The following is an 11,393-nucleotide window of genomic DNA, read 5'->3' as shown; positions in this document are numbered from 1 at the left end:
CGTCTTCCGTACGCTCGCTGAGGATCTCAAAAACGTCCTGACGCGTCGCGCCCTCGGTGATCATGCCGCTCTCGAGGGGGCTGTCGGCAAAGCGCACAAATACATCCGTGGCACCGTCGACCTCCAAGGCCCGCAAGACGGAGCTAGCGACCTTGGCGTGGGCTGCCGTGGCGATCGCAGCGAGAATGAGAGCAGCCTTCATGTGGTAAGTACAAGGCAACTTGTCGAATGAAGAAGAAGGTGAGCGAGCGGTCAGCAAGATGAAGCACATTACACTATGAGACAAGCGATCAAGCTTATTCCATGCGGCGGCTCCGGCGTCATACCCGATGCGACTGTACCTAGATCCTTTCGCGAGATCAAGGACAAGTTGACAAGATAGAGGAGAAAAACGTGTAATAGAGACACTAGTAGATGCGAATGGCGCATATTGGTTGCAGTGAATTGCTGCATTGCGGTGTCTTCTTCGGACGACAGCTTTGTTCCTGGCGATGCACTCGTGCTCATCGGGCGTGTCTTTCGAGTGGGCCAGCTATATGTACATCTATCTAGTATTCATCCTCGAAAGACGCGTTCTAGCCGACTTGAAATAGAGTATTACGTAGTAGAACGCAGCGTCCAGCACAACCAGAGATACCAGCGCATTAGCTCTTCGCGTCTGAAAACTAAACACGGCCACAACGCAAAGATGCGGACAGGCGACAAGTGTGTCCTTGGAATACCATCTGATCTGTCAAACGACTGACATGTCACCTTGCAGCGACGCGTGCTGGGATCGAGCCTTGCGTGATCATGCACGCAACGGTTTCGACACAGCTGTCCGCGCCAAACGTCATACTCACCGAGACCTTGCAGACGTAGTACGAGGAGCGTGACGGCAAAGCTTTGGGCGGGTGGGCTCCATGTCTATCGACAAGGTGCACCAACAACACTCCACGCTGTGCCGTGGTACCCGAAACGCGGTCCTCAGGCTGCGGACAGCGTTTCGGGTACCGGTAACTATATGCGACGGCGGCGTGCGAGAGATATTACCACGACACACGTCCAAAATACATAAAGACTATCCAAATATATTTGAGCCATGTAAAGTGCTACATACCATGTCACGCCCCATTGACCTGCTGCGATGACGAATCCGAGTCTGCTCGAGACGCATCCCGTGCCACTGAATCCAAGGATCGATGCGATATGCACACAGGCTCTATACAAAAGAGAAATGCGCACGCCACGTCAAAGTTTGAGGGCCACTTTGATGCACTTTATGGCATTTTGCTGGCACTGTATTGGAATGGGAATGACAGTTGAGTGCACCTATCGTTCTATCATGAGATGGAGGCGCCGAGGAACAAAGCCGCCACCGCAGACAACACCAAGGGTAGAGAAATTCAATATTTATATACCCTTGTACAACACTCTCCCCAATATGACCATGGTGATGCATGCTGTACACACGTCACGACGTGAACGCATATGCCAATCAGGTTCGAAATTGACAGCGGTATTCGTTCACAGAAGACAATCCATAAAATTAAGCTGATTACGCTTTGAAATCAAGTGTTTGCATTAAGTGGGACAAATCTAATAGACCACCGCGTCGATCCACTGGTTGGAGTTGGCATTATGACACTCCCACACCTGCGCCGCGTGCGTCGGGTTGGTCGGGTCCACGTCCAAGCACAAGTTGCTGTGCGTCGCGTGCTTGATCTTGTGGTTGCCGGCATCGATGATCCACTTTTGGTTGCCGTTGGTGGCGTCGCAGGCGTACGTGTGCAAGCCGAAATTCTCGCCGTCCCGGAACGCGTCGAGGCACTCGCCGTTACTGGCGACCTGGAGCGTCTTGGCGCTGTTGTCGTACACAAAGAGCTCGTTGACCGAGTCCGAGACCCAGTCGGCGTAGACGCCCGAGTAAAACTCGGAGATGACCTTGTTGGTCTTGGTGATGAGCTTGACGTAGCTCTTCTCCTTGACGTTGTCGCACTGGTCAAAGTACTGGCTCACGGCACCGGACGAGCACGGGGCGACGCTGGGGCCGGCGCCGAGCTTGGCGGCGTTCGACGTCAAGCAAAAGCCCGACTGCGGGTGGACGATGCGCTTGGCGACGGTGTCAAATTTCCAGATCTGCGTCGCGTCGCCCTTGCACTCGCGGAGCGCGACGGCGTTGGTGTTGCTCGAATCCTTGATCAGCGAGAGGCAAAAGTCCTCGGCCGACACGGACGTGATCAAGTTGTCGACGAGGTTGATGCTAAAGCCTTCGTTTTGTTGTTCTTGATCGTGTCGATGAAGAGCTGGTTGTTCCACTCGGAGAGCACCGTCTTCTTGTACGTGCAAAACTTGGCGTCGACGGGGTCCGGCATCGCGACCGGTGTGTGCGACGTCGGCGCGGGCGTCGTCACGGGCGCCAACTTGCCGTCCTTGAGGATCTTGGCCACGTTGACACGGCCGTAACCGTACCGGTTGTTGGGCCACGCCGTGTCCGAGACGCCACCGCAGTTGGGCGCGCCATCCAGAACGGTCTTGTTGACATCGCGCTTGTACCACTTGGCGGGCTCGGCTTCAAGCATCTCCTGGTCGGCGGTCTGCGTCAGGTACGCGTAAATGTCGTTGTAGGACAAGTCCTTGTTGGCCGACTTCATCAAGGCGACGACACCAGCGACGTGCGGCGCCGCCATCGACGTACCGGCCAAGCCAACCGTGACGCTATCACTCGAGTTGGAAGCCGAAAGCGTAAAGAAGCCGGGGGCCGAGATCGTCGGCTTGACGATCGTCTGCTTGACGTTGTGCGCGTCGATGTACGTGGCGGGGCCCTTGGACGAAAAGTACGCGAGCTTGGTGGGTTCGTTGTCGTACGAGCCAATCGCACCGACCGAGATGACGTTGGGGTACGCGCTGGGGTTGCCGGTCGTCGCGCAGGCGGGGCCGCTGTTGCCGTTCGCGAAGATCGGAATGATACCGGCCTTGTGAAGGGCAGCGACCGCTTCTTCGTAGATCGGGTGGTACTTCTTGCCGCCCCAAGAGTTGTTGATGACATGCGCGCCCTTGGAGCAGTCGGGGTGCGTGCCGTCCGTGCGCGTCGGGCAAATCATAAACTGAAGGCACTCGAGGAGCGCCTGCGACGAGCCCGTGCCCTTGTAAAGGCCGCGGCACGAGATCCACTGCGCGCCGGGGGCGACGCCAAACCCGTTCTTGCCCGTCATCGTGCCGATGGTGTGCGTGCCGTGACCGTCAAAGTCCTCCGGAAGCGCCGAGTGGTCGTAGGGGTCGTACCAGCCACGGTCGGCGCGCCACGAGTCCTTAATGAGCTCGTGCGTGTGGCGGGCGCCCGTGTCGATGGAGCCAATGACAACGCCCTTGCCGTCAAAGTGCTTCCACACTTCCGGCGCACCGACGGTCTGCACGCCCCACTGAATGGTTGCGTTGGCCGCGGCGGTGGCGTCGGCAGTCGTTTGCGTGAGCACGGGGTCGAGCGAAATTTCGGGTAGGTGCTCGATCGTCTTGATGCCGCGGTGCTGCGCGAGCTTGTCGACAGTGGCTTGGTCGGCCGCCTTGATGAACGTACCGGGCACGATCCAGAGCGACTTGGTCTCAAAGCCCTTGGTGACGTCGTCGATGGACTTGGTGGCTTCTTCCGTACGCTCGCTGAGGATCTCAAAAACGTCCTGACGCGTCGCGCCCTCGGTGATCATGCCGCTCTCGAGGGGGCTGTCGGCAAAGCGCACAAATACATCCGTGGCACCGTCGACCTCCAAGGCCCGCAAGACGGAGCTAGCGACCTTGGCGTGAGCCGCCGTGGCGATCGCAGCGATAATAAGAGCAGCCTTCATGTGGTAAGTACAAGGCAACTTGTCGAATGAAGAAGAAGGCGAGCGAGCGGTTGAGCTGACAAGCCATCGAAGCTCGAAGTAAATAACAGATGCCATGCATTATCAGACCAAGAAACATCTGTCAATCATTCCAAGCGGCGAGCCGGCGTGATGCACGACCACGCAACCATGCTCGCGACCTACCGCGAGACCAGGTGCAAATAGATGAAGTTGAAGCACACACCTAGACACTGTACCTGGCACAGGCGTGCTCCATGGGCGTGCTCCTTGCACCTCAACAGGGAGTACCAGGTTGAAGGACGATTGTTCGCCGCATCAACAGCGGCACAATCGCGACAAAATTTATTCTTATTGTGTCTGGGTTGGATAAGATCTATGGTCACAGCATGCATAGCTCTACACGGGTGCCGTTAATCAAGGATGCAATAATGGCGTAACCAGCAAGTTACGTTCATAGACTTTTTCTGGTCAATACTGTTTGTACCAACTAGAGTATACATACTGCATGTGCAGGGCGACGAGCACAGAAAACGTTTCGTCGTTTGCGCAACGTGGGCGATGAGTGTGTTTAGACGACTCACAGACGTTTATTGTACCCGAACGTAATGCCCGGTTCTCATGAATATTCTCAGATCGTACACTTGGTTTGGGCTGATAATACTTTGATACTGGTGGTGTGATGCGTCTCTGCTAGCGAAATCACTGCATCGTCGACGACGTTCTTTGTGCTTCCAAAAACATGGCTTCATGGCGCGTCCCAACCTTGCGCTGGACAACGGCTTTGTTCTCGTCTGTTCCCATGCCTCAGCGAGGTGGCCGAGTCGGAGGGACAATAAATTCATCCAAGCTTGAACAAAGCATGCACCCATCGATAAAAATACGAACTGGAACGCACATGCGGTCCATTGCGGGTTTGCGATAATGGAATATAGGGCTGTCGATAATGTCACCTTGTGCTGATGCTAGCTTGCTGCAGAACTCGCGTCATAATGTGCGCATCAAGTCGTCTGAATCTTGCGTGATTCAAACAGCAGAGATGTTGGCCGCAAGAAAGATCGTTATTACTGCCATGTCCACATGTGTCGATGGACCGTGCCACACGGACAAATCAAGCGTCCCACCTCAGGACCCACCCGTGTCACCTAGGCTCCATGCGATACGTGTTCTCAGATGCGCGCGGCTACTCAATGAGCGGGTGGGAGCGCTCGAAGTTGCATCGAAGTTATTCCAAGATCCAGCGTGCACTCGTTTTTGACCTTGCCATTGCAGTAGGTGTGGTTCATTTTACAATTTCACTTGTACAAACCAGACCGATGAAGTTGGCTGTCATCGTCTCCGCCCTTGTCGCGTCGACGGCCGCCAAGATCACGAGTTCGGCGCTGCGCCAGCTTGAAGCTGACAACACGTTCCAGGCATTTGTGACGTTTGCCAAGGACGCGTCCAAGCTCGAGAGCCTCGAGCTCGCGGGCGCAACCGCCGAAGAGCGTCGCGAAAGCGTGTACCAATCTTCTTCGGCCGTCGCAGCCAAGCGCCAGGCGCTCCTCGAGCAAGTCCTCGGCACGGGCCACAAGATTCGGTCGCTCTGGATCTCGGAAGTCACCATCATCGACAACGTCGACAAGGCGCTTGCGGCCAAGATCGCTGCCATTGAGGGTGTGATCAAGGTCGATGCCGTCAAGGAGATCTCGCTCTCGCCCGTCGTGACCAAGGCCGACGACTCGGCCAATGTCAACGCCCGCCCGACCGGCATCCAGTGGGGTGTCACGACGATCGGTGCACCGGACATTTGGAAGCACACGCGGGGCGCCGGTGTCGTCGTCGGCTCGATTGACACGGGCGCGCGCCACACACACGAAGCCATCAAGTCCAAGTGGCGCGCCGACCGCGGGTGGTTTGACCCGTACAACACGTCGGCGGTGCCTGAAGATTTGAACGGCCACGGCACCCACACGATCGGTACCATGGTCGGCGACTACGGCCTCGGCGTCGCGCCGGATGCGCAGTGGATTGCGTGCCGTGGTCTCTACAACCGCGTTGGCACGAACGCGGCGCTGCTCGAATGCGCGCAGTTTATGATCTGCCCCACCGAGACGGACGGCAACAAGCCCGACTGCAAGAAGGGCGCCAACGTCATCAACAACTCGTGGGGCGGTGCGACGACGACGGATCCGTGGTTCCAAGACATGATCGACGCCTGGCACAAGGCGGGTATTACACCCATCTTTGCCAACGGCAACGACGGCCCTGCCTGCGCGACGGCCGGCAACCCCGCCAACTACCCGAACCTTATTGCTGTCGGCGCGATTGGCTCGCACTCGAACGAGCCCACGAAGCTCGCGTACTTTTCGTCCAAGGGCCCGGCCAAGTATGTCGACAACATGGGCCAGTCGCACCCGATCATCAAGCCCGATATCTCGGCGCCCGGCTTCTTCACATACTCGTCGTACATGGGGTCGGACACGGACTACCAGTTCTCGGCTGGCACGTCGATGGCGGCGCCGCATGTCGCTGGCGTCGTCGCCTTGATGAAGTCGGTGCAGAAGGACTTGACGTACGACGAAATTTACCACGCTCTTACGACGACGACGGACCAGTCCATGATGGAGGTCGAGCCGTCCGTGTGGCGCCTCCCGAAGAACAAGACGCTCCCGGCGGCGCCCAACTGCGGCGGTGTCTCGGACGCGTCGTGGCCCAACAATCGGTATGGCTACGGTCGCGTCAATGTCGCCAAAATCCTCAAGGACGGCAAGCTCCCGGTGCCGCCGCCGGCTCCGACGTCCGCGCCCGTGCAGGCCGCCGACACTATCTCGCTCTGCAACTACAAGCACAACGTCCTCTCCGAGTGGAACGGCCAGCTCTTCGTCGACACGGAGAAGAAGAACTTGAACGAAAAGTTCTGGTACAACTTTGACGACAAGTCGATCCAGTCGCAGAGCAACAACGAGACGTGTCTCGATGTCTACCAGGACGTCCAGGGCAAGAACCAGGTGCGCTTGCATCCGTGCACGGGCGGCTCGGCCCAGAAGTGGGGCTTTGAACCCAACTCGCACAGCATTCGCCACCTGACCGTGCGCAACCTCTGTCTCGAATCGGCCCGTGCCACACCCGGTGCTGCCCCGTTCGTCGCTGAGTGCACGGGCGGTGTCAGCCAGTGGTTCACCAAGTGTGAGGAAGCGCCGGCGGCCAGAAGCTACGTCAAGCTCATCACCAAGAACAAGAAGGCTATCTCCGAGTTCTACTCGGGCGTCTACGCCAACTGGGCCTCGGACACGACCAACGAGCTCTTCACCTACGACACCCGCATCAAGACGCTCCAGGCGGCTAGCAACGGCGAGTGCCTCGACGCCTTCCGCGACGGCGACAAGTTCGGCTTGCACACTTACGCGTGCGACGCAACCAACGCCAACCAGAAGTGGATCATCGACGCGGCTGGTCATAAGATCAAGCACGCGACGCACAACAACGTGTGCTTGGACGTGGACCCGACCAACCCGACGCACGCGGCGCAGGTGTGGGAGTGTCATGACGCCAACACCAACCAGTGGATCGATGCCATCGCTTTTTAAACACAAAAATATACTAGTATGCTTTTGCGTCCACATTGTCCATGCATAATGTCAATACGAGGATTTCTTCGCGTTCGAGGTTCGACTCTTCTACTAGGCCGTGAAACCATTTAGAATCGTTATTGCTATGATGCGATCTCTAATGGCTTGCATTTGCTGGCATGCGCATTTGATTCCCGACACGACCTTGAGACAAGACGGTGGCCCCCAAACGCCAGAGAGCGCGAGTACATGCTTGATCCCCCAGCTATCGATCTTATAGGCGTGAGCTGGCGTCCAAGTCTCTGCGAAGACAGACCCACGGTCGTGACGACCATGCTGGACGGTGCACCCGAGTAGATCTGTGTTGACAAACGACGTGATTTTACGTTATCTTCAAGTTGGTTGCCACCGCAACAAGACTCTGATTGGTTCCGAACGCGAAGCGCTATTAGCACTTGTACCTGGCGCGTTGGCGTCCGGTCGGCACAAAATTGGCCAGATTATCAAGGTACGGAAGCGGGTCGACCGGATGACGGACGCGATCATCAAAAGCTGAGACGACTCAGATCGTTGCCGGTATGGATGTGGTGACTGGCAGTGATGACGCTGGAAAGAACGTGTAATCCACGCGTCGTAGTCGTACTCAGGTAAAGGAAATTGGCGCCAGTGTGAATATTGGTCGATGCGAGGCAGCATAAAGCATGTTTTCCCAATGTTCGCATACCGGATGTCTTGAACTGCAAAATCGGATGGTGCAGTGCCCCACAAACTGTACGGCCAGCCATCGTCGTTGCAGCTGTGACCTTACGCAGAGCACACCGGTTTCTATAGGTACCCGCCAGGATCCCATGGACGACGAGAGATTGAGGAAAGCATGCTTGATTTCCGGATCTGGCATACACCCTTGCTGACTACTGCACGCGATTGAGCAGCATCTCGCTAGCGTGCTCGCGGCTCCAGCCAAGCTTGGGGCGTGGCAGACTGTATGCGCCGGTGTGCGACGTTGACGGTCGCGATCTGAGACGGCTTCCAGTCATAGATATGGGTCTCGTTTAGTGCCAGCTCGTACACAGATTTGTATGCAGTGGACGGGAGGAACTCAGATACTTCCAATACAGTTTTCTAGTATACATCTGAGCCTCGGAGTTTTTATCTGATACATGGATCTGAGTTGCTGGGTGTATCCAGTGCTAACGGGTCGTGTTGGACGATCCTGTTGATGAACGCCCTGCGCCATGACTTCTGGCTTCGCGACCACTTCATTCCAGCCTGCTATATCCACTCGCCTCGCTTTCGCAACGGGAAAGCCTCCTAGCTGCCGTAAGTCGCAACACGCGTGGCGTCGAAAGCTCACCACCAAACCAGTTCTGTGTTAATTGTACCCAAATGAGCTCACTTCAACAAGAACGATCCTGTTGATTCCGCCGGCATGTTCTCTGATTTCGACACAGATACCTCGACCGCTGCGATCTCGACGAAGCGAGAGTACACTCGATGCTCACTTTAGCTTTTGCTTTCTCCACCCCACACCAATACGCATCATGAAGGCTGCTCTCATTCTCGCTGCGATCGCGACGGCAGCGCACGCCAAGGTCGCTAGCTCCGTCTTGCGTGCCTTGGAAGTTGATGGCGCCACGGACGTCTTTGTGCGCTTTGCCGACAACCCGTTTGAGGACGAGCTCATCGACGGTGCCTCGCGCCAGGACGTGTACGACTACCTCACGGCGCGCTCGGAAGACGCCAAGAAGGCGCTGGATGGCGTCACCGACGGCTTTGAGACGGAAACGTTCTGGATCGTCTCGGGCACGATCGTTAAGGCGGCGAACCAGGACGTGGTTGACAAGCTCGCAACGAACGGCGGGGTCAAGGCTATTGAGCCCGTGCCTGTCTACAAGCTCGAGCCCGTGCTCAAGCAGACGCGCGCGGAAGCGGCCATCGCGGCCAACGCTACCGTCCAGTGGGGTGTCCAGACCGTCGGCGCCCCCAGCGTGTGGAGCCGCTTCAACGGCAAGGGCGTCGTCATCGGATCGGTGGATACCGGCGCCCGTCATACGCACCAACTCATCAAGGACTCGTGGCGCGCCGACCGTGGGTGGTTTGACCCGTATCAGAAGACCAAGTTGCCCCAAGATCTCAACGGCCACGGCACGCATACGATCGGCACGATGGTCGGCAAGGACGGCTTCGGTGTCGCCCCCGGCGCGCAGTGGATTGCATGCCGCGGCTTGTACCAAGGTAGCGGCACGAACGATGCGCTCCTCAAGTGCCTCCAGTTCATGGTGTGCCCGACGCTCGCGGATGGGACGCAGCCCGACTGCTCCAAGGGTGCCGACGTCATCAACAACTCGTGGGGCGGGTCGGCGTACGACCCAATCTTTGAAGAAGCCATTGCCAACATCCGCAAGGCTGGCATCATTCCCGTGTTTGCCAACGGCAACTCGGGCCCGGCCTGCGCTACGGTGGGGTACCCCGGCGGCTACAAGAATGTGATTTCGGTCGGCGCCATTGGCTCGTACGACAACGAGCCCAACAAGCTCGCGTTCTTCTCGTCCAAGGGGCCTGCCACGTACCGAGACAAGAACGGCGTCCAGCAAAAGCTTGTCAAGCCGGCCATCTCGGCCCCCGGCTTTTACACGCTCTCGGCGACCCACACGGGCGATACGGCGACCGCGAGCTTGGCGGGCACGTCGATGGCCGCGCCGCACGTCGCTGGTGTCGTCGCGCTCCTCAAGTCGGCCAACAAGGCCTTGACGTACGACGACGTCTACGCCTACTTGACCAAGACGGCCGACCGGGCGCTCGAGCCCGAGCCCGCCAAGTGGCTCAAGCGCGAGAATGGCAAGGTTGTCGAGCTCAAGGGCGCGCCCAACTGCGGCGGCGTCAGCGACGCGTCGTGGCCCAACAACCGCTACGGTTTTGGCCGCGTCAACGTCGCCAAGATCATCAAGGACGGCCAGTTGATCCCCTTGCCCTAAGTCGAGCGCATCGCTTGTCTATCGTGCTGCATGGTAGTACTAGCGTCGCCACCGTGGCGACCGTATTTTGTAGTCTGTACGAATTCGTTGTGAATACCATCCTTGGCCACTATCCAGTGTCATATATTGTTCGTGCAGCAGCAGTCGGCGAATACGCATTGTAGCACAAAAATACTGTATCAGGTAGGATGGCATGTGTCTGGCCGCCGTCACTAGAGCGTGTCGACGTTGGCCGCGAGCTGTCGGCCACGAAGGACGATATGGTGATGAAAACGAGTGCAGCGCACGACGGCTGGCGCGAGCAGCCGGACGCAGGCTCGACGTCGAGACACGATTCGAGCGTTGACGGGATGTGCCGTAGAGTGTGGCGGTAGCGACCGAGCGTGGACGCGCTGTCGGATCGGGTGTGGCCATAGCCATAACCGTTCTGGACGCGCAAGCGCATGACACCGCGGCGGTCATGATGCTGGGCATATCGCGCCATCGCTCGCAGCGTCGTCGCAGGTCTTGGGAGCTTGGAGGAGCGCGTCTCGGAGGCGATCCCGTGGCCGACGTGCGAGAGAGGCCGTCGAAAAATTGGCCAGGGCTCCGCCCAAGGGCCGACTCAGTGGCTCGTCACGCACAGATAGGCTGCGCCATACCTACAGCGACGTCGCGTGAGCGCCTCGGCCTGAGGCCTGCACACGGCTTGCCACGTACCACGTGCCTTGGCTGGCGGCGATGATCGGCTCGAGAACGTCGGCAGGAACACTGGCCAAGTGACATCGCTGCCGCTCTGATTGGCCACAAATCTAACGTCTTGTCGCTCTGATTGGCTGGAATGCTTTGGCCTTGTGTTGACAAAAATGAGGGAGACCGACGAGGAACGCTGCATGGCGACCGAGCGACACCTCATGATGGCGTGTGCGTAGAGAATGCTGATGGAGTCTCCTCGAGCACAATGCAGCAGCGTCAGTGGTGCCCGACGAGCCTCGGCGTCGTCTTTCTGGCGTCGGTCACCATTCTTGGCGTTCGCCATTTACAACCATAATTACCATATTTTGGTGCAC

At 57.8% G+C, this 11,393-nt stretch overlaps 3 protein-coding genes across 3 annotated transcripts; 2 read left to right on the top strand and 1 right to left on the bottom strand.

The window, feature by feature from the left end:
• Positions 1–1,578: 1,578 nt before the first annotated feature.
• Positions 1,579–3,841, bottom strand: SPRG_15001 (hypothetical protein; the record flags this gene model as incomplete). Its single annotated transcript, XM_012354845.1, has 2 exons — positions 2,299–3,841; positions 1,579–2,242 (listed from the first exon to the last, which is right to left on the bottom strand). The coding sequence occupies exons 1-2, from the start codon at positions 3,819–3,821 to the stop codon at positions 1,579–1,581; spliced, it is 2,187 nt and encodes a 728-aa protein (XP_012210235.1). The 5' UTR covers positions 3,822–3,841.
• A 1,268-nt stretch (positions 3,842–5,109) lies between these two features.
• SPRG_15000 (hypothetical protein) lies at positions 5,110–7,418 on the top strand. Its single transcript, XM_012354844.1, has one exon. The coding sequence runs from the start codon at positions 5,135–5,137 to the stop codon at positions 7,385–7,387; it is 2,253 nt and encodes a 750-aa protein (XP_012210234.1). The 5' UTR covers positions 5,110–5,134; the 3' UTR covers positions 7,388–7,418.
• Positions 7,419–8,910: 1,492 nt separating this feature from the next.
• SPRG_14999 (hypothetical protein) lies at positions 8,911–10,370 on the top strand (the record flags this gene model as incomplete). Its single annotated transcript, XM_012354843.1, has 1 exon — positions 8,911–10,370. The coding sequence occupies one exon, from the start codon at positions 8,911–8,913 to the stop codon at positions 10,342–10,344; it is 1,434 nt and encodes a 477-aa protein (XP_012210233.1). The 3' UTR covers positions 10,345–10,370.
• Between the last annotated feature and the right edge of the window lie 1,023 nt (positions 10,371–11,393).

The sequence above is a fragment of the Saprolegnia parasitica genome (assembly GCF_000151545.1).
Source record: "Saprolegnia parasitica CBS 223.65 unplaced genomic scaffold supercont2.186, whole genome shotgun sequence".
Lineage (NCBI taxonomy): Eukaryota > Oomycota > Saprolegniomycetes > Saprolegniales > Saprolegniaceae > Saprolegnia > Saprolegnia parasitica.
Note: the sequence above shows the minus strand (reverse complement) of the source record. Positions and strands in the feature narration are given on the sequence as shown.